This window comes from Diabrotica undecimpunctata, chromosome 9, assembly GCF_040954645.1.
Source record: "Diabrotica undecimpunctata isolate CICGRU chromosome 9, icDiaUnde3, whole genome shotgun sequence".
Classification (NCBI taxonomy): Eukaryota; Metazoa; Arthropoda; class Insecta; order Coleoptera; family Chrysomelidae; genus Diabrotica; species Diabrotica undecimpunctata.
In genome coordinates this window covers 132,396,263-132,420,087 of record NC_092811.1, presented here as the reverse complement: position 1 = coordinate 132,420,087, position 23,825 = coordinate 132,396,263, and the positions used below count along the sequence as shown (strand labels likewise).

General features: G+C 36.3%; 1 protein-coding gene across 3 annotated transcripts in view; it reads left to right on the top strand.

Moving 5' to 3' along the window:
- LOC140450033 (uncharacterized) overlaps positions 1–23,825 on the top strand; it is a 66,018-nt gene that overhangs the window by 20,367 nt on the left and 21,826 nt on the right. For all 3 annotated transcript variants that reach the window (XM_072543457.1, XM_072543456.1, XM_072543455.1), the window contains exon 2: positions 21,775–21,944. In XM_072543457.1, the coding sequence (XP_072399558.1) occupies positions 21,775–21,944 (170 nt within the window). The remainder of the gene's footprint in view (positions 1–21,774; positions 21,945–23,825) is intronic.

Here is a 23,825-nt window from a genome sequence, read left to right as displayed (position 1 = left end):
TTTGTTTCTGGCTAGTTTTTTAACTGCATCTTGAACTTCAAGAATCGTTGGTGGTTCCTCTTCCCTCTCGTCTGTTCCCCTTAACTCATCTCTTTCGTCTTGTTTAACTTATATTCAGGGGAAATATTTACAAAAATGCCTTATTAGGTGCCCATGAACGTATAAAAGTTAAAAGTATATAGAACATAATTATCAACAATATCCGATACGCAGATGACACGGTACTAATCGCTGACAGCGAGCAAGATCTACAAACTCTAATGGATAGAACCGTGTAGGAACGAGAAACGTATGGTATCAAATTTAACAAAAATAAAACCCAAAAATTGATTATTTCCAAAAGTAACTAACTCATCAGCAATAAACATATCGATTAACAGAAACTTATATGAGTCGATAAAAACGCACGATACAAAAAAATTTGCAGAATTAATCACCAACATTCGCTAGAAGAAGACGTCTCAAGAAGAAAGACAAACGTCGATAGGTAACATAAACATCCTACCTAAAAACGATGAAAAACTTTCATGACATACTTAAATATTATTAAATTAAAGAAACGATTACGGAAAATCCCACAAATTACAAGAATACTATATCAATAATAATAGCTGCTGACGATTTGTAATTATAATTGCATGCAATCTTCAATTGAACATGTTTCTTTATCAATTGTAACTATATTTTAGAAAAGATAACTACAGTGTTCTTCTTTTTGTATGTTAATCGCTTGATTGAATGCATATTTATTATGTTTCTTTCCGGTATATAATTGTCAAGACTTTCCTTAGCTGACTGCAATGTTAATATATCATTGATTGATGGTCTTTCAAGAATATATGTTACATTTATTTTTCGTCATTAGGACTTTATATATAATCCAAGTGGTATTTTAAAAAAATATTTCTTCTACTTGCTTACGTGACAGCTAAACCTTAGCTCAATTTTCCTTGATCTAATTCTTCACAGTAGTGTTGAGAATGGTGCTTCACCATACTACATGTTCTGTATATCATTTTTTTCAACCCATGTTTTCTCAAATAGTGGATTACTAAAAAGGAGATCGTTTATTGGCCCATAACATCTTTAGATATAATACCATTGGGTCGTTTTTTTATGGGGTCGTTTTGAAACTGTTGTTTATAAAACGAACTTTTGGTGACATTAGATTGATTGTTTATGGCGAAATAACCACTAAAACGCTACAAAATATTTGTAAAAACCTAAAAGATTTTGTACCTATCTGACACCTCCAATAGGTTCTTTGAATTAAATATAACACGGAATAAATAAACGTTTTGTATAAAACTTAAGAGGTCGCTGGTTAAATGATATTAGATAAATAATCATGAAGAAAAAATGCGATATTTTGTTTGTAAATAAATTAGCAAAAAATAGCAAATACAACTGTAAATAAGTTAAGAAATTAACTGGTCATACTCATTATTGTTGTTTGTACAAAGAATATAGACTTTCCCTTTGAAATATTGAAGTAGTATTCTTAGCCAGGGGAAATCTCATTGGTACGTCTGAACGCCCGCCGACGCTCGATGGCACGAGAGCCAAAAAACTTGGTGTATTTCGTTCGCTGTCTTGGGATAAAGTGAAGCCTTGAGATCGTCAGAAAACCATTCTCTGACCATGCTTCGAGGTGGTCGGTTGCAAGAGGGTAAACCCATAAATCACTCTATTGTATTGCGATTTTGAGTGGCAATAATTTAAGTTAATTGAGACCGTAATACGAAACCATACACTTGTGTGTATTGGCGACACAAAAGTAACAAAAAAAGTCGAATTCTCGGTACTTAAAACATAATAAATGAGATAACCAGTTTAACAATTTTACGAAATAACAGGAAGCAATATATTTTACCAAAGTCGTTAGAATACAGCATTGAATTAGATCACATTATAGTACACTAAAAGAAAAATATTAATAATAAACATATGAAAAGAAATAGCACATACTTTCCCAAACAATCAATATGACAAAAATAATTAAAATACTTGCCGATCATTGTCAACATGGGCGTAACAATTACCCATAACGATTATATATTCATCATTTGGGGTCTCGTTTATGACAGTCTGTGTTCGCAGATGTTTTCCCTTGTGGTGATATCTCTGTTGTTCTCTGGTGCATAGATTGCTATCACATTCAGAGGTTTGACATTCAGTTTAACTTTAACACTTACTATTCTCTCAGAGGTATATTCACATTCTTGTACTTGCTGTAAAAATTTTCTGTGTACTAACAGGGCGACTCCTTCTTTGGCTTTGGTGTCTTTCGCAACACCACTGTAAATCATCAGATAGGCATTTAGCATAATTTGACCCTTTTCTTTTTTCTTTATCTCTTGTAGTGCGCATATGTATATTTTTTCTACAAGCTCTTTTGTAATTTCCTGCTCTCTTGTGTTTAGAGACTTTACGTAGTACCGATGCGAAGTATATTTCCCCTTTTTGTATGAATTCGTTGTCCTCTTTCTCGCGTTAGTCGTCGTAATGAAATCATTACAGTTCCAAGGCATAATCCTGTTTCTATGAGCTGTATCACTAGAGTATAGTAGACTAACATTTCTGTGTTTGATTAAAGAAAGCGTTTGACAGAGTAAGACTTATAGATGTAATTCATCTTCTGTATGATAGCGAAGCTCCCCTAAATATTATAAAAACTATCGAAAATATCTACCAAAACAACAAAATGGAAGTCAGAATAGATGGACAACTTACAGAACATAGAAATAGGCAGCGGAATAAGACAAAGCAACTCATTGAGGCCTGTGTTCTTCAATTTGATCATGGATGAAATCATCAAAAGCGTTAACAAAGGAAGAGGATACAGAATGGGAAACAACTAAATAAAAATACTTTGTTACGCAGACTACGCAATATTGATAGCCCAAGATGAAGATACTCTGCAAAGACTGGTTAACAGATTTAACATAAGAGCAAAAGAATTTAATATGACCGTCTCATATCAGAAAACTAAAACAATATTAATCACCAAAGAACCAACCAGATTAAAATAGAAATTGATGGCATCAGTATTGAATAAGTAATGGAAATAAAATACTTGGGAATTACCTTGTCTAGCTATGGAGACCTGGACAAAGTAGTATGAGATCAAGTACAAAAAGCAAATAGACTGGCAGGATGCCTGAATAACACTATTGGCAGACGCATTAACACTGAGATGAAATCAAAAATTTATAAAGCCAGTGTAAGACCAATAATGACATATGCTTCAGAAACAAGACCCGACACAGCCAGAACGCAAAGGCTACTGGAAACGGCAGAGATGAGAGTACTGAGAAAAATTACAGGAAATACGCTGACAGATCGAAAGAGAAGTGAAGACATTAGAAGAAAATGTAACGTACAGAGGATAAATGAATGGACACAAAATATAAAAAAAGAATTGAATAACCACATAAGCAGAATGGAGGAGACCCCTTTCGTCAAAATAGCAAGAGATAAGTTACCAATAGAGGTATTCCATAGAGGTATTAATCCGCCAATGAACAAGCAGAATTGCTTATAAAGAGGAAGAAGAAGAGGAAGAAGAACTTAAAAGAGATTTGACCTATGCTTACTGATTAGATGCCGACTGTAACAAAGTTGGTTTGAATATAAATTTTGGAAAGACACAATACATGGTACCAAATGTGGTGGGAAATCCAAAAGTCGACTGCATCGGAATAGAGTTAGTATCTTGCATGTTAGCAATTTTGGCCCATTTTATTTTAAGCGCCTTTATCAGGTTTCTTCTTCTTCTTCCAATGGTGCTACAACCCTTTGTAAGTCTTGGCCTGCTTAACAATGTTCTTCCATTCTGCCCTGTTGGATACTTTCCTTCGCCACTGCCTGATGTTCATGGTTTTAAGATCCCTCTCTACGTCGTCTATCCATCTTTTACGGGGCCTTCTTCTTGTTCTGTTTCCTTGGGGCTTCCATCTCTGGACTACTTTTACAGCTCGATTATCTGGCATTCTTTCTAGGTAACCAAGCCAGTTTAGTCTTTGTGACTTTACAAATCTGACAATATCTGCACTCTGCATTAGTTCATCCAGCTCGTGGTTCATTTTAATTCTCCACGAACCATCGCTGCATTGGGTTGGTCCAAATATCTTCCTTAATATTTTGCGCTCAAATATTCTCAGTTGATTTTCATCAGTGGTTGAGAGGGTCTACGTTTCACATCAATATGTGACCACTGGTCTAATTACTGTTTTGTAGATTCTCAGCTTAGACTCACGATTCAGTAACTTACTTTTCATTAAGTCTTTGTATGCATAAAAGCACTTATTACCGCTAAGAATCCGTGCTTGTATTTCTTGACTGATGTTGTTGTTGTCATTTATTATTGAGCCTAGGTAGGGAAAAGTGGAGGCATATTTGTAGGTATGGTTGTCTACCTTTAGATTCTCATGTTCATTCGATTTTGTGCACTCCATATATTTTGTTTTGTTTTCATTTATATATAGACCAAACGTAGCAGCTTCTCGTTTCAGTTCTATGACTTTTTCGCTCAATACCCTTTTGTTGCGGCTTACTATGGCAACATCATCCGCATATGCACATATTTGCATTGATCTTGTATTAATACAGCCGTTTACATCCAGTTTTCTAACAACAGCTTCTAAAGTTAGATTAAAAAGTGTTGTTGATAAAGCATCGCCTTGTCTAACTCCATTTCCAATATCAAAGGCCTGCGTCATATCTCCATCTATTCTCACCATAGCTTTGGAAACCTCCAGAATCATTCGTATAAGTTTAACCAACTTGTTTGGTATCCCTAACATAGATAGTTGGTTTAATATATTTTGTCGATCTACTCCATCAAACGTCTGTTTGAAATCGATATACAAGTTGTAAATAGGTATTTTATATTCAACACATTTTTCATGTATACCTCTTAACATATGTATTTGATCTATAGTTGACCTCTTTGGTCTGAAGCCACATTGGTATTTACCAATAATCTCCTCCGAAAACGACTCCAGGCGGCTGTATATAATTCCTGATAATATCTTGTAGACGACATTTAAAACTGTTATATCCCTATAATTTATACAGAGTATAATTCCTACTATAGAAGTATGATTCCTACTTTCCAATCTTCTGGGATGGCTTCTAGTGTCCATATGCGGTCAATTAGTTTATGGATACGCCTCCATAGCGCATGTCCACCATTCTTTATCAGTTCTGCAGTTATTCCATCTGTGCCAGGTGCTTTGTTATTTTTTAGATGTTTTATAACGTTTATCGCTTCTTCCAATGTTGGTTGCTCAACTAGTTGTTCTGCTGTGTAGTGAATTATTTCTTCATATTCTTCAAATTGCCCCATTTTTGTTCTTGCAAACTGTTGATCTTGTCATGTATCCTTGGGTGCATTGCTTGGATTCCTTGTAAAAATTTCTAGTCCATCTTCTGTTATTATAATCTGTAATTTGTTGTATTTTTCTATTCAACATTTCTCTCTTTTTCCTTCTACATATTTTCTTTGGCATCTTTTCTGCTTTCTTCATATCCCTTCTATTCAATCGGGAATCCCTTTGTAGACATTTCTGTTTAGCTAAATTTTTGCTATTTATTACTTGTTGGCAATCTTTGTCAAACCATTCCTCGTTTCTTTTGCTTGAGGTTTCCAAAGGTTACCAAATGTGGTGGAAAATCCAAAAGTCGACTGCATCGAAATAGAGTTAGTATCTTGCATGTAAGCAATTTTGGCCCATCTTTTTTTAAGCACCTCTATCAGGTTTAGACTCTAAAATTTACAACATTTTAAGACTCTTTGTGTTCCCCATGCTATTTTTTTTGCAATACTGAAGTAATGAATATCATATCAGTGAAATCATAATATATAATTTGCTTCAAGTACCTCCTTACTGTTTTATTGAATATTAAAATGGTAATAGTTTTTATTAAAAAGACGAAAGACTTTCACTGTTTCCTTATATAATTATGTATATTTATGAACTTACTGATTTATACTTTACTATTACATATTTATTAGTAATTTAAAATGAACAAGAATGAGAAAAGGAGAAGGAGTTTCCAATAACAAAACTGTTAGCTGAGGTTATTCAACCGTAATCGTCTCACTTATTGTCTCTAAATCGAACTAAGTTTTAGTCTACTCGTTTATTGTTATTAGATTTTATTTATACAGAATGTATCCATAATTATAAACATTTGAATCGGTCAATTCAGATACAACATAAGTCAGAAAATATAGTTTTGAGTAAATCACAAAAAAATGTTTTAAAGCGCTGTAAATTTTTTTTTTTTTAATTATATTGTGTGTCAAAGTATAAGCATTAATCATCATTAATTGCATCAGTAGTAAGCCACTGCATAATCTCTTCAAAAAATAATCTTTTTTCCTCTGGTATGTAATCCATGAGCTTGCGTATATCTTCAATTTTTATTTATTAGTTGGTACTTTACCCTCCGGTTAGGCCAGAACTGTTGGTAAAAATGGAATTCTATCACTTATTTTAAGCTTAAAGTTGTTAGTGATAAAACCATTAATATATTCCGATATTGTTACAGTCCCTGGTTGATTTGAAGAATAAAAAAAATGGTAGTAGTTTGAAATCTGGAAATTGATTTTCTTTTTCTGCCCAATGAGTCGGTAGATAAACACGTTTTTACCTAGAGGTAATGTAAGTCGAAAAAACTTCACCAGCTACAGGGGGTCATGTAAAATGCCCCCATCTTCAGTTTTTAATAATCAATAAGTTAAGTCTATTGCATTTACCTTGATAAAACCATGAGGATTATATTTTAATACGGATGTCCTTCGAAAGTTTTTTTTTTAAGTGGCCATACAATGTTTTTTAACAACTTTTTATGTAAGTAGTAAAAAACCAACGTGTTATTTCTATATATTTAAATTTTAACTTGTGTTTTTTAATATTGGTATTTTTACTCTCTCTTTTAGTTAACTGATGATGGAATGATTTAATTCCGAAAAGATCTTCTTAAAATAAAAATTTAAGCTTGTAATAAGCAATTTTTTTTATACCTTAATACACACGAACACCACGTGCTTTTTTGTTCTATATATGTTAGTATGTCTGTTTCTATTCATGTTCTTTATTTCGTCATTACTTCTCCTATCCATTCTTGTTACTCTGCAGCATCTTCGCAGGCATTCCATCTCTGTTGCTACTATCTTACTGCTGTTTTTCTTGTTTATGATCCAATTTTCAGCCCCATATGTCATAATACTTCGCACTAATGTTTTATAAATCTGCGTTTTTGTCTTCATATTTAGGTGTCTATCCCACCATATTGAGTTAAGTTGTCGGATTGCTGTTCTTGTTTGTCCTAATCTTTGTGTAATTTCTTCCTCCGTTGTTGCCTTTTTCGTGATTATAAACCCCAGGTATTTGAATTTATCCTTTCCTTTGATTGTTATGTTGTCATCAATCTGTAGATCTTCTATGTCTTCTTCACTTGTAGATAGGTACTCTGTTTTCGCAAGGTTAATAACTAGGCCAGCCTTGGTATATTCTTCTTGTAGTTTATTCATCATGTAGCTGAGGTCGTCTTGGTCTTGGGCAATCACTACCTGATCGTCTGCAAAGCTTAACGTATATAGGTATTCGTTCCGTACCGGTACTCCCATGCCTTCGCATTTTCTTTTCCATGTAGTCAAGGCTTTTTCTAAGTATATTTTGAATAGGGTTGGAGATGTGGAACAACCCTGCAGGAGCCCTTTTGTTGTGGTGAAGTCTCCTATGATTCTTGTTCCCATTTTAATGGACACTTTATTTTCTTTATACAGAGCTTTTGTAGCTTCTATGAGCTCCGTCTGTATTTCTAATTTGTACATTGCCTTCCATAGTTCTGACCTTAGTACAGAGTCATACTTCTAAAGTTCATAAAATTAATACTTCACTGAATTATTATTATTATCAGGAAATTTGGCACAAAATAGGTCATACATAATTCGCACATTCAATTTTTTGTCTATATAATGGTTCTCTTTCCCTGTGTAATATGAAATCTTGGTGGGAAAACTCCCAATATGAGTCTTAATCTGTTCTACTAAATTTTCAGACTTAGCATTTCCTGAAAGATTTTTTCCACGTTTATCTAGTAGTGCTTTTTCTTGTACAAGAAACTTAGAAATTCTTCGAAGTCTTTCATGATCCACAGTGTGAATTCCCTTGTGCATTCTTGGTAAGCATGTTTCTGAATTTAGCAAGTATTTCAGCCCTTACATCCGCATTAACTTTTTCAAAGCACTTTAAGCGACAACTACAAAAAATATATAATAATTTTACGTTTTAACACTATCGTAACCTTAAAACTTACCGACAGTCTTCTCCTGGTTTTCTTGCAGGTACAACATTACCTTTATAATTTTCATATTCTTCCCCACACAGCCTCGCTTTATTAATAATTTTTGACTTTTTTGTCTATTCTGTCTTTTTTACCTCTTTTTTTCCTTTTTTCTAAATATATATATATATATATATATATATATAAGCGGGGATCCTACAGCTTCTGCCGCTTCCCGCATTTCGATCGCCATCTTTTTCTATCTCTCCAGGTGTCTTCATCAATGGCTCTGTCTTTCATGGTTTCCATAACACCTTGTATCCAATACTTGGCTGGTCTTCCTCGTTTCCTTCTATTACTTGGATTGTATTCCATAGCTCTTTTTGGCCATCTGTTGTCGTCCATCCTCTGTACGTGTCCATACCATATTAACTGTCTAGTTTCTATTCTTTCAGAAGTTGTATGTACTCTATCTGTTTTTCTTCTAATTTCAGAATTAGGTATACGTTCTACTCTTGATATACGGCAAGCTCTTCTTAGGTAGTCCATTTCAACCGTGTCAACTTTTTTCTTTCCTTTTACTGTCATTTGCCAACATTCTGCTCCATATGTAAGAATGGGCTCTACAATTACTTTTTTCTAAATTCAGATCATTATTCGTGCCATTTGTTGTAGCCATCTTGATCGTTTTATTTACAAATGACAATCCCGCGCCGAAACAACATCAGTTATAAGCTATTCAAATGCCACGATTTATCAGTACCCATAAAAAACAAGTTACTACGATGTAACATCTTTCCTATAGTGTTGTACGGAGTTAGGTCGTGGATTCTCACAGATGCTACCAGCAAGAAAATTGAGGCTTTCAAAATGTGGCTTTATCGCCGAATCCTGAAGATATTGTTACGATAAATTCTGACCCAAAAACGGTAAATATGTTTATTACTGATATGCTATTCATTCAAGTCTTTTCTAGGTCATGACACATGATGCTATAAAAACAAAGTTCGAGGCGAGTCGATGGGAAATCCAGTTTGCCCTTACCGTTTCGCCGTTCAGTCTACTCAAGAAGGTTTTAGACTTTTCGAGATAACGGCGATTTATGTATATAAATAAAACATTTTTTATATGGAGGAACAGTTAATTCTGAAAACCCGCGGCCGCGATTTTAATTGTTACGCTCGCCTTTAAATAAATTATGTATTTTTAGTGATTAATAAACTTATATAAATTATCGTGCTTTTTAATAAATTAAAGTAGGAACAATATAATAAATTAAATAAAGACAGCAGTTAAATAAATATCATTTCAATATCCTATATCAACCACGTTACTAACCAGGACGTTAGCCAAAATCGAATACCTCGGTCACATTATGAGGAAGAGCGAAATATATGGTTTGCTGCAATTAATTCTGCAATTAATGCTGCAAGAAGGGCTTGATATTTTCTGAGATCTAACAATGAAAGACTTCTCAATACAATATTTTGGGAAAGACTTGGTTTGGTAGAAGGTCAGTTGGTCAGCAAAAAAAAGATGTATGCTTGTAGTAACAACTGATCTATGTAAGATGGAAGTACAACAGTAGGTGATAACACAAGACAAGACTGGCATCTTTAAACGGTTTTTCAGGCTTTCCCTGCCTATGAACGTATTAATATAGATAATGAAATCCAAATTTATCTAGAATCTCCCTATCAACAACCAATATTTAATATCTATTAATAGAGACGGTACCCGCAGAAGTTTTCAAAATGATGGTTACTAACATTGAGGAAAAGACATAAATAAGAAGAAGTACTGAATCATCACTAATGCTGAAATTAATTTCAAGAATCATATTCCCAAACATCCCGAGCATAATGCATGAAGTATTTTCGTAATTAGCAACGCCAACCAAATAATTAATGTTCAAAAGTTTTGATAGGTGATTTCACTGTCACTGTCACCGATTTCAAACGTTACGCTCGGTGCATATGTTAATCTTCCTCATACTAGACATTGGATATTTCGAAAACAGCTGAATAATTCTTCAAGAAAATCTTTCCGTAACGCATCCGTAACTGTTTTGTGTCGATGTAAATACAAATATAACAGTTTTTTATAGACTCATTATACGATCAATCAAAATCAGCGGTGTAGTGAAGGTCGTGCATATGAAATTTTTATTGGTATCATCGCTTCAACTTTCACTCTCCAACGAATTAAAACATTTTAAATGTGGTTTCACTTTAACATTTATATTATCTAACACAAAATTGATTTAAGCTACATACGATAATATCTGTAATAACTATTTTCAATAAAATAAATACTTTAAAAGCCAGTTCGTTTTGTTAGTTTTATTTACTACAAGATTCATTATACTCACTATATACTCTCTTACTAACAAATTTTCTAGAGATTATAGGTATGATTCTCTTCTTATCCAGAAACATAACCTCATAAAATATTTACAACTAATTACATGATTTTGCATGGATAAATAAGTTGTAGAAACAGCTTTATCACCTTGCTCATTAAACTAATCAATCTATTACATTGATTTGCTCTTGTTTTTTTTTTCGTAAAATTTTTGAAAGTGAATTTAAACCAATTATGATCTCTTCTACATTATTGGCATGAGTCTCCTACATCAAAACTACATCAACTTTAGTTTGACAATGAGCATTTTATATAGATATTCGCTTTTCTCTCTCGAAATAATTTCTATGTTTAGTTGACAAACTTTCTACTAGAGAAATGTACCAAAGGAGGCTAGCACAGAAGATACAGCTGAAACAAATAGACGACATCGAAGATATAAACGCAAGCTGGGAGAAAATTAAAAACAACATTGAAGAAGCAGCAATAGAAGCTCTAGGAAAACGCAAAGTCATATTGAACAAAAGAAACAACAACAATACACCATGGTTCAGAAAAGAAATAAAAGAGAAATGTAAAGAGAAAGGAGAGGCCTACACGAAGTACAAAACATCAAATACTCCAGAATCCCGAGACAACTATAGAAGAATACGAAATAAAACAAAGCAGTTGGTAAAGAAAAACAAAAAAATGAACACTGGTAACAGTTTACAAAAACGATGGAAAGCGACTTCTACGGAACTACAGTGGGTGGCCAAATTATTAGGGACAGTAAAAGATTTCTTAATTTTTTAGTTTTACTGATTTTTTTTTGCAATTTGTTGGCTTTAAGGTTTGCATTTATTTTTTGTATAAGAGATTGAAAAATTAGGGTCACAAAAACATTAAGTTTTGTTAGTAAAACCATTTATTTTTTTCGCAAATTTTTTTTTTAACATAATATGACTAATTTTAATATTTAGTGATGCCACCCTTTGCTGCAATTACAGCTTCTACGCGTCGGGGCATGCTCTGAATACAAACTCCTGCGTTGTGTTTTAAGTTAGGGTTATGATGCCATTCTCTAATAAGAGCTTCAATCAACTGCCGCTTCGTGGTGATAACATCTTTGGCGATCTCCCGTTTGGTTAACTCCCACATGCTCTCTATAGGGTTCATGTCAGGTGAGTTTCCCGGCCAGGGCAGAACTACAATATTTTCTTTGATCAGATATGAAGTTACACTCCTGGCTTTGTGGCGCGGTGCAGAATCGTGCATAAAAATGTAATTTTTTTCACCAGGGAACCATTCTTTGAGCTGGGGCAGTAGCCGAGTTTCAAGTACTCGATTATACTGGTCCTGTCTCATTGTCCCTTCCACGATGTATAAGCGTCCCATACCCTTTGCCGAGATTACAGACCACACCATGACACTCACCGGATGTTTAACTCTCTCCACAATGCAATCTGGATGGAACTGCTCCCCAGGACGTCGTCGGACAAACGCACTTTTATCCACCAAAATCTGAAATGTTGATTCGTCGGAGAAGCATACCTGTAAAAATGATAATATTCGCTGTTCACAAACTTCATTTGTTAAAAAAAGTCATAATTACTCGACTCCAGTCTTCAACAGTCATACTTCGGTGTTCTTTGGCCCATTGGAGTCTCTTTCTCTTCATGGCTTCGGTGAGCCGTGGTTTTTTCATAGGCCGGCGACCTAGCAGATTCTCTTCGGCCAGTCGTCGTCGTACTGTCCTTCTGGAAACATTAATTCCTTCATCATTAATCATCGTAGTCAGATGTGTCACACTCTTTTTACGATTTTGGAGACAAATATCCCTAATTTTACGATCAGTACGAGGAGTAGTAATCCTTTTCCTGCCACATTTTCCAACACGGCCCGGTTCCAATGCCTCGTTTGAATTCATTTTTATTTTTATTCGATTAACTACAGACTTTGAAACACCTGCAGTAGTTGCTATAACTCTCTGGGAAAGCCTCGAGTGCAGTAATAATGTTTTTATTTCTCTAATTTTCCCTGGAGACAAGTCTGCAATTTTGGCCATGCTAAAAAAATAATTTTGAATTTAAACAATCTTTTTAAATAAACTCGTGTCATTAAATGTAACAAAAATTACTAAATAACAAATATTACTTACCTGTTAAATATATCTGACACGAAAACCGACCAAAAACAATTTAAAACGATTTGCAAATATTTTTAAACCTCACTGCGGTGACAGCCGATGACCAACTGCGATCGAGATGCAGATGCAACAATAATTATTATTTTATAGATAAGCAGTCTGCCAGTGTTGCCGCTTATCAAAAATTTTAATAGTTATACCAGAAGAATTACCAAGTAAAATACAGATATGAACACCAATTTTTTTGGTCAAAAAATAATTTTAAGTAGAAAATACAAAAATATATGCAGTGTCCCTAATAATTTGGCCACCCACTGTATTTAAAGGAAAGGAAAATAATAGTCGATACAATAGCTGACTGAAGATACAAAATAAAAATCAGTTTTCAGGAAGTAAGGATAGCCATAAATTCACTCAAAAATAGAAAGTCACCAGGACCAGACGGAATAACTAACGAGCTTTTAAAACACGAAGGAGAAAGTATAATCCTAGAGATGACAAAACTTATACAAAAACTAATATTGCACTGCAAGATACCAGACGCATGGAGAAATAGCTTAATGATACCAATGCTCAAGAAAGGAGATAAAGAAGACACCAACAATTATAGAGGTATAAATCTACTGAACACCGCACTTAAGCTCACCATAAAAGTCCTAACCAACAAAATCTATAAATCAAACAACTTTATCAGATGAACAACAAGGATTCAGATCCGGAAGATCCTGCGTAGGCGCCGTATTTGTACTAAGACAAATCACAGAAGAGGCAATCGAGTACAATAAACCAGCATATCTATGTTTTATAGACCTGACAAAGGCTTTCGATCGCATCCAAGTCGAAGAACACAGTGTATACCAGTAAAAAACGGAGTCATACAGGGTGACTCGTTAAGGCCACTTCTCTTTAATATAATAATGGACGAAATAATACAAGCAGTATGTAAAAGTCATGGTTACAAAATGGGAAACAAAGAAATCCAAATATTATGTTAATCGCCGCATTAATCACCGAGACAGAAGACGAGCTCCAAAGATTACATCTTCAATACAACAGCCAAGAAATGCAATATGATAATATCATAAGAAGAAAACCAAATGTATGACATCTAAATACCCACTACGATGTAAAATCGAAATTGATGGGAAAATAATAAAGCAGTAAGCAAGGTTTAGATATTTGGGAATATATATATATATATATATATATATATATATATATATATATATAAATGATTACGGAGATGTTGAAAAAAAGTATGACAACAAAGATTAAAAGCAAGTAAAGCGGCGGGATCTCTTAATGACACAATCTGGAACAATAAACACCTAAGACAAGACACAAAACGAGAATCTATAAAGCAGCAATTAGACCTATATTAACATACACGGCGGAGACAAGCCTGACACATCTAAAACGAGACGACTACTAGAAACAACAAAGGTAAAAATACTCCGACGAATATCAGGGAAAAGTCTGTTGGAAAGGGAGAAAAGCAAAAACATAAGAAGAGCATGCGATATAGAAGACATAAATGGATGGGTAACAAAACGGAAACAGGAGTGGAAATAACACATTAGTAGAATGGCAGAGGATAGGATAGTACGAATAGCATGAGATAAGTCACCAAATGGACGAAAAAGTATTGGCAGACCAAGAAAAAGATGGTGCGATAATTAAAACAATTTAGGAGGCTAATATTGAAGAAAAAACAGGCTTTGAAGCCTACATACAAGAAGGAAGAAGAAGAAGAAGAAGAAGAAGTTGACAAACCTTAGTAATGTTTCAAATGCTTCTGATCAGTTACCTTTTAGAAAAACTTCTTATTTCAGTCATATTTAATGTAGTTTCCATTTCTTCGAAAATTCAGTCCAGATGAATATATTTCAACTGGCTTGTAAACACTATAGCTCATTTAGCATTACCCAGGGTGCACGTGTGGTATTCTACCACGGACGCGAGCTACTTTACACCCCAAAACTAGCTTGAAAAATAACTGCTCGATTAATCGACCAGATGCTAAGTGACAGAAGATTCCAACTTATTATAGGCGACAAAATAAATTAAGAAAGAAAATAAAAATGACTTGCTGAGGCAAATGAAGCAACTCTCTCTCTTTAATGGCACTATAGCCCAAATTGAGCCTTGGAATCCTCCAAATTATACTTTACCGATCCCTTGTCGATCTTCTCCAGTTTCTCAAGTCTAGCAAATTTTGCACGTCCGTTGCCAGTTGGTCCTCACACCTTTTTGTGGCCTTACTTTTGGTCTTGCGCAATCTTCCGGTCTCCATCCTCACTGACCGGCCCATCGAAATCTCTGAAGTTTAACGAATTTTGAGATCGGTGCGTCTTTGAACAGTTGGTAGAGTTCGTGTTTGTACTTGTACCTGGATATTTATACTTCGTTTTTGTTGATAGGTCCAAATATCTTTGTTAGGACTTTTCTTTCAAAGACTTTCAGCTTTCTTTTCGTGTTTTCTGATAATAGTTTCGTAAACAATGATTTTGGATTTTCAGTGTGTGTTTTTGAAGCGGAAAACATGGGTAATTGAAAAATAAGCTTTGTTTCGCTTAACTATTCTTGGTAGAAGATAATAGCAGATACTATGGTTTAAATGGTTCCTCATCCACTCGCAGACGACCAACAAAAATGAAACCAATTAGGAAGTAAATCTTCTTACCATTTAGAGCATCTTAAATCGTAATGATTTCCAACGTTGAAGGACCACCCACTTTACATGGGAAATAAAACCACAAGCGTTAACAATACTTAATTTAATGATTGATTTTTTACTACACTAAGTTGATATCTAGCCAAGGGTTTGTCATGTAAAGTTCTTTTATGTAAACCGCCCGTCACTGTTCAATCCACACTAGTCCGATAAACACTACACGAACACTGATACAATTTAAATTATACTAATACTACTTATTATTTTGAACCAAGGATATTTCTGCCGTGCTAACCAAGTAATATGCTACAATTATTACTAAGCGGAGTTATACAGAACTCAAACTAACAAAGAATCGACCCATTGGGTCTTAAACTAAATTTGTAAGTAAAGCGTCCAGCTTGGCTGGTATACAACGTGACACTTTTAATATTACAACGATACTCATCGATTGCCATGCCTAACTACCACTGAGGGGTTTGAGGGGAACCGGTTCTCGCTTTCTAACAGGGAATTAGTCGGAGAATTTATCTAGGTAGATTTTAAGAATTATTAGCTATTTAATGCCAGTGGCGTAGCAACGCTTGGATACATTTCTTACTGAAATTTATCCAATTCTTAATAGGAATAACGTTATCAATATATTTGTTGGTATTTTGATAACCATTTCCAAAGTTCAAATTGAAACTTCAATAAACTTATTTTAAACTCCAATTATGGCTTATTCTCATTAAAATAGTTAGTATTATGACATAATTTGTAACGATGCTACGATCGTTTAACAGTTCGAACCGTGGGAGTGTCAATATTTGCGCATCCACTTCTACAACGTGAAGACGTAGTGGGATTCAAACGGCTATTTAAGGCGTGTGAATAGCGGAATTAGAGAGTCTTGTAGCTAGCGCTCTAGGCTCCCTGACTCGCCGGTGTAGTGAACCAGCGAGACATTCTGGACAGAGATAGTTCCGTATTGAGGATCATACTCTGTCCCTAACCAAGCGGAACCCATCGGTATTGCGTATTGAGCATTACCGTGGATCTGCACAGAACCAACCGGGACAGAGATTTCCGTATTGAGGATCATACTCTGTCCTTAGCCAAGCGGAACCCGTCGGCATTGTGTATTGAACATTGCCGTGGGTCTGCACAGCTAAATATTTTGTTTGCGAGCATATACGGAGCTTTCTCTGAATTGAAGCGAAAGCGAGTATATTAGTAGTACTAATTAGTTTCTTTTCTTTTATAGACGTTTGCCGGGGAATTCATTTTATTTTTGTTTTATAAGTATACAACGTAGGATTCCTTTTTTTTTAGTTTTTATTTATTGTATATATATACTTAATAGATTTATTTTTATTTCAAACCTGTGTTTTACTGAGTCTGTTGCCCCGAAAGAGCTACCCATCACAAACTGGCGCCCGAGCAAAAATTAATAACATGCCGACAGATAAAGACACAGACTCAGTAACAGGTACGTCGTGGATAAATCGACTTTGCAAAGAGGAATTGCAGAGCGAGGCCGAAAAATGCGGCTTAGATCCCAAGGGAACCGTCGACGAATTGAGAGCACGACTCAGAATCTATTTTAAAAATCGCGAGGAAGCTACAGGAACAATCCCAAAAGAAAAAACTTCCAAGGGAACAGAATCTGACACACTGGCCCAGGAAATTTCGGGCATCCGAAGACAATTACAGGAATTAGCAATAACGAAACAAATGGGGCAACCAGAATTGCTAAACCAAGTACGAAAGTGGAACACACACTTCGACAAGAAACATTCGGATGCAATAGAATTCTTAGAGAGGATAGACGAATTAAGCTTGGCCTACGAGATCGATAAACAAGATCTACTAAGAGCATTACCAGAATTATTAGGAGACCACGCCTTGTTATGGTACAGAAACAATAACAAAAATTGGAAGTCATGGACAGATTTCAGCGAAGATTTTAAAAAAGCTTTCTATCCCAGGGGATATTTGCTACAACTAGAAGAGGAAATCCGAAACAGAAAACAGAGACAGAACGAACCAGTAGATAGATATATCACGGAGATTCAAACATTAATCAGACGAGAAGGATCTTTTTCTAAAAACCAAGAACTCGAAAGGATATACAAAAATTTGTTACCAGAATATAAGCTTTATGCTCGCCGCCGGGATTTCGGAAACTTAGCCGAATTACAGGATTTAGCCCAAGAATACGAAGCTATAGAAGACGAAAAGACTCGAGCAAATCAGATTTGCCGTGGAAACTGGAGACGCACGGACCAAGCAGAGTACGATGCGAAAACGGCATGCTTTAGATGCAAGATGCCAGGTCACAGCCGTAAAAACTGCAAAAACCCATGGAAAAAGTTTTGTTCGCGTTGCGGCAGAGAAGGGGTTTACAGCAGCGACTGCTGTTTCAGGCGTCAGGGAAACGAATTACAGACTGGAGAAACAAGGAGTCGTCCCAGTCTGTAAAACAAGATTCGACTCCATTCGTTTTCGCCGTTACACAGCCAGCAAGCAATGACATTCGACTGTTCGCATCACTAAAAATAGGGCAAAGAACATACAGAGCGCTCATCGACACAGGAACTACTAAAAATTACGTCGGGGATAGAATAGCTCAGATATACAAGGACTCTCTAGATAGCTACAGCGGGAGAACAAGACTAGCAAATGGAGCGTTAATGGAGCTTAACCAGAAGTTGACAATTGAATGCGAGATCGATAAGTTACAAACCCGACAAACATTCATAGTAATGCCAGGGTTGACGGAAGATGCATTAATAGGAGTGGAATTCCTCAGGAACCATTCTATCGAACTTAAGTTCGATAAACATACGACCAAACAATACATACAACATCAAGAAGAGACATGTAACACTTTAAAAGACTTCACTCAAAATACGGAATTAGAAAGGTTCCTGAGAAAAGAACTAAGGGAGTTTGAGAGCATAACAGGACCCACCAACTTAATAAGACACGAAATAAAATTGAAAAAAAAGTGCGATCCAGTCAAGCAGCCTTATAGGCGACACAATCCCGCAATGCTACAGATCATCAACCAAGAAGTGGACAAGATGTTAAAAGAAGGAACCATCGAACCATCCACAAGTGGTTGGAGTTCACCGATTGTACTAGTTAGGAAAAAGGATAACTCGTACAGATTTTGCATTGACTTTAGAAAAGTCAACGAACTATCAGATAAGGACGCATATCCGTTACCCAGAATATCGGAAATTCTGGATAGACTTAAGGAAGCAAATTTTATATCGACCCTCGATTTGAAACAGGGATATTTTCAAATACCCCTAGAAGAAACAAGCCGCCCAGTGACAGCATTTAGCGTACCCGGAAAAGGCCATTTTCAGTTCAAAACCACCCCATTCGGACTGCATTCCGCAGGAGCCACTTTCCAACGCCTACTGGATAAGGTAATACCTCCCGATATGGAATTCGCGTTTGCCTACTTGGATGATATCGTAGTAATATCTAAAACGCTCCAAGAGCATTTAAATCACCTACATGAAGTTTTCCGAAGACTGAAAGAAGCCAGATTACAGCTGAACTTCGAGAAATGCACGTTTTGCCAGTCAGAACTCAGATACTTAGGACATGTGGTTGGAGCAGAAGGAATAAAAACTGACCCGGAGAAAACCAACGCTATAACCGGACTTACAGCACCGAGAAATGTGCGTCAACTCCGCCGGTTCCTAGGAATAACATCATGGTACCGCCGATTCATAGAGAACTATTCGACAATAGCAGGACCGCTAAACATGCTTCTGAAGAAGAAGATAAGATGGAAATGGACCGATAAGCAGGAAAACGCGTTTGAAGAGCTAAAATCAAAACTTACATCAGCCCCAGTATTAGCATGCCCCGATTTTTCGAAAACATTTTACCTGCAAACAGATGCGTCGAACTGTGGACTTGGAGTTGCACTAACACAGAAATACGACGGCCAGGATAAAGTAATTGCATATGCTAGTCGAACCCTCACACCAGCCGAGACAAAATATTCCACAACGGAAAAAGAATGTCTATCCATCGTGTACGGGATAAAGCAAATGAGGCCGTATATAGAAGGATACAATTTTAAGGTCATATCAGACCATCAGTCCCTCAAATGGCTGAAGAACCTTAAAAACCCGTCAGGTCGGTTAGCCAGGTGGAGTTTAGAACTGCAACAGTACGATTTCGAGGTAATATATAGAAAGGGAGTCCTCAACAAGGTAGCAGATGCTTTGTCACGACAACCACAAGAAAACCAGAGCGAAGAACCAGAGTCGGAATTATTAGCATCAGAACTGGAATCATGCAGTTGGTACGATAATTTATATAGGAATGTACTCCAGAACCCAGACGATTGCCCGGATTTACAAATATCAAACGGGAAATTATATAAACACGTTTGGAGCAGCCGTAATTTAGCCGACCCAGAGTTTAATAACCCATGGAAATTATGCGTACCAAGATATAAAAGGAAAGATATTTTGGAGGAAAATCATGACTCGACCACAGCAGGCCACTTAGGAATTGCAAAAACAATTTGCCGAATAGCGCAAAAGTACTATTGGCCTAAGATGTTTAAACAAATTGCAGACTACGTTAGAGCCTGTACGAAGTGCCTCCAATATAAACCATCTCAAATGCAACCAGCCGGGAAAATGCAACCGTCCACTGTAGAAAAGCCTTGGCATACTGTCTCAGTTGATTTAATGGGACCATTCCCAAGATCTGCAAAAGGAAACATTTTCTTAATAGTCGTGCAAGACCGGTTTACCAAATGGGTCGTCGCTCAGCCAATAAGAGCAGCATCTACGAACTCAATCATCGACACTCTACGATCAAAGGTAGTCATGCAATTCGGTATTCCGAAGAAAATCATCTCGGACAACGGCGCGCAGTTCACAAGCGGAAATTTTAAGGCGTTCCTAAAATCCTATAACATAAATCACATTCTAACACCGCCGTACTCACCTCAATGCAATCCAGTAGAACGAACGAACAAAGTACTGAAAACGATGATAGCTACTTACGTGGAGGATAACCATAAAGATTGGGACAAATTCATACCAGAATTCTGCTACGCCATAAATTCGTCAAGACACGATTCAACAGGATTTTCACCAGCGCTTCTTAATTTCGGAAGGGAATTAGACATAACAGAGGCGACAAATGGACAAGATATACAGGGGTATGCAGAAAACTTAAACAAGTTAGAAGCGTTAAGAGAACTAGCGAAAGTGCACATGGAACACGCTTTCGAGGACCAAAAGAAACATTACGATCTAAGACGAAGAGACTGGCAGCCGCATCCAGGAGATCGAGTCATGAAAAAGGAACACCATCTATCATCAGCTAGTGCAGCTTTCACCAGCAAACTAGCGCCGAAGTACTCAGGACCATACATAGTAACGTCAGTGATATCACCAGTAATAGTAAAACTGAAATTGGCCGATAGTAGTAGCCGCAAGCAGACGACGGCGCATGTAAAAGATTTAAAACCGTGGGGAGGAAGATTGTAATAAAGATACCGAGAGGGATAGATGGCATCACGAGGCTGTAGACACCATCTACACAAAAAAAAAGGTATGTTACTTTTTTTTTTTTCAAAGAGAAGGGGGTGTAACGATGCTACGATCGTTTAACAGTTCGAACCGTGGGAGTGTCAATATTTGCGCATCCACTTCTACAACGTGAAGACGTAGTGGGATTCAAACGGCTATTTAAGGCGTGTGAATAGCGGAATTAGAGAGTCTTGTAGCTAGCGCTCTAGGCTCCCTGACTCGCCGGTGTAGTGAACCAGCGAGACATTCTGGACAGAGATAGTTCCGTATTGAGGATCATACTCTGTCCCTAACCAAGCGGAACCCATCGGTATTGCGTATTGAGCATTACCGTGGATCTGCACAGAACCAACCGGGACAGAGATTTCCGTATTGAGGATCATACTCTGTCCTTAGCCAAGCGGAACCCGTCGGCATTGTGTATTGAACATTGCCGTGGGTCTGCACAGCTAAATATTTTGTTTGCGAGCATATACGGAGCTTTCTCTGAATTGAAGCGAAAGCGAGTATATTAGTAGTACTAATTAGTTTCTTTTCTTTTATAGACGTTTGCCGGGGAATTCATTTTATTTTTGTTTTATAAGTATACAACGTAGGATTCCTTTTTTTTTTAGTTTTTATTTATTGTATATATATACTTAATAGATTTATTTTTATTTCAAACCTGTGTTTTACTGAGTCTGTTGCCCCGAAAGAGCTACCCATCACAAATTTTTGCGTAATTTTATGTACAAAGTACTCTTTTTTAGGTCCAACTATGGTTCCTGCTTATAATTCATGTAAGCTGCTTGTTAGGAATCACCAATGCCGTACGCTCATCGATATACGCCCCTTTGCACTTGATCAGTTTGAAGGATATAACAGCCGATGAAAGAAGACAGATTGCACTTCTGGAACAGAAACTAGATAGAGCAAAAAGGTAAGAAATGTCATACAGATTCACGGTGTAACGAATATATTTTGCCTACCACATGGGGTATTATTATAAGGGGTAGAAAATTGGGGACAGAAATTATTGAGGCGGAGATAGGGCAAGCAAAATAATCGATATTTATGCGAACGGCACTCAGGGTTTGTTTGGGGAGCTGGGGTCGTGGATAAGTAAATGGCGAGGGGTCGGATTGGGGCAACTACAAAAAATGAAACAAAGGGGTACTAACGTGAATCTCTTGGGACAAACAAAACAAAAGAAAACAGGAAATAGTCCTTTACCACATTACCACAAGCATGACTGTAGCAGTTTAAATGGTTGTGGTACTGCGATGGGGTAGGCAACGGGAAAACCACCCCATTATGATTTCCACAAATCTAAATGGCAGACGAGAAAAAGAAAATGGTCCTCAGTCCGGGGCACCCCTTAAATGGGGAGAGGGTGCGAAGAATCCCCCCGTCAACTACCCAAGAAAGTGGACAGAGAATACAAATATACGACCGAATAGTACGCATCACCACCTGGAACGTACGCAGCTTATTTATGTCCGTGCAACTGGCAAACACTGAAGCCGAGATGCTAAGACTGAAAATAGATATCTTGGGGATGAGTGAAGTAAGATGGCCTGGATCAGGAGTACAAAAAACATAACATATATACATATACTATTCAGGTGGAACCGACCCAGAACATCAATATGGAACTGCTATATTAGTATCGAACAAAATTGCTCAATCAGTCACAGACTTCATCCCTCTAAATGATAGAGTAGCGATGTTGAAATTACAAACAAAATACAGAAAAATAAATATTATTCAGGTCTATGCTCCAACAAGTGACAAGTCAGACGAAGAAATCTAAAAATTTTATAACAACATAGATGAAATATTGCGACTGACAAAAAGAGGTGAGATAACGATGATCATGGGTGACTTTAACGCTTAAATTGGTCGTGGTACTGAAGAAGACCACATAGAAGCATACGGTCTAGGTACCAAGAATAATAGAGGAGATAGACTTGTACAATTATGCGTAGAAAACAATCTGTTAATAGCCAATACCTTCTTCAAACAACATCCTAGAAGGCTATACACATGGAAATCACCTGCAGACAGAAAAGACAGAATTGTTAGAAATCAAATTGACTTCATTTTGCTCAATAACACCTTTAAGAAGTACATACAATCTACGAAAACATACCCTGGAGCTGACATACATAGCGATCACAATTAAGTTATAATGGATTTTAGATTAAAAAGATTTCTCAAAGCCAAAAAAAAACAGTAACAAGAAAAATAGATATCTCACAACTGAAGAACCCTGAACAGAAAAAAGAAATAAGTATCAAGCTTGAGGAAGAAATAAAAACGATCGAAAACTTGGTACAGACAGACATTTAAGTAACATGGACTGCTCTAAAAACAAAAATAACAAAGATACAAGAAGAAGACATCGGGTTTATAAAACACAACAAAAAACAAGAATGGATAACGTAAGAGATCATGGACCTCATTGACGTAAGAAGAAAACATAAAACAAGCCCAACAGAGACGAAAGAAAATTGGATGTCAACAAAGTGCCTAGAAATCGAACAACTTCAGGAAAAATACGACACCTTTAATATTCATAAAAAAGTAAAAGAAATGACAGGTAGACACAAAAAGAGACAAGCAACAATATTAAAAAATGATAATAACGAAATAATTATGGGTACAAAAGATAAACTGGAGATATGGAAAAATACATACAAACTCTTTTTGACGACGATAGACCTTGTGCTCCACCATCCACAGATAATCGAATAAATGAAAAAGGCCCAGAAATAACCAAAGAAGAAGTGATTCACGCAGTCAAATCTGAGAAAGATGG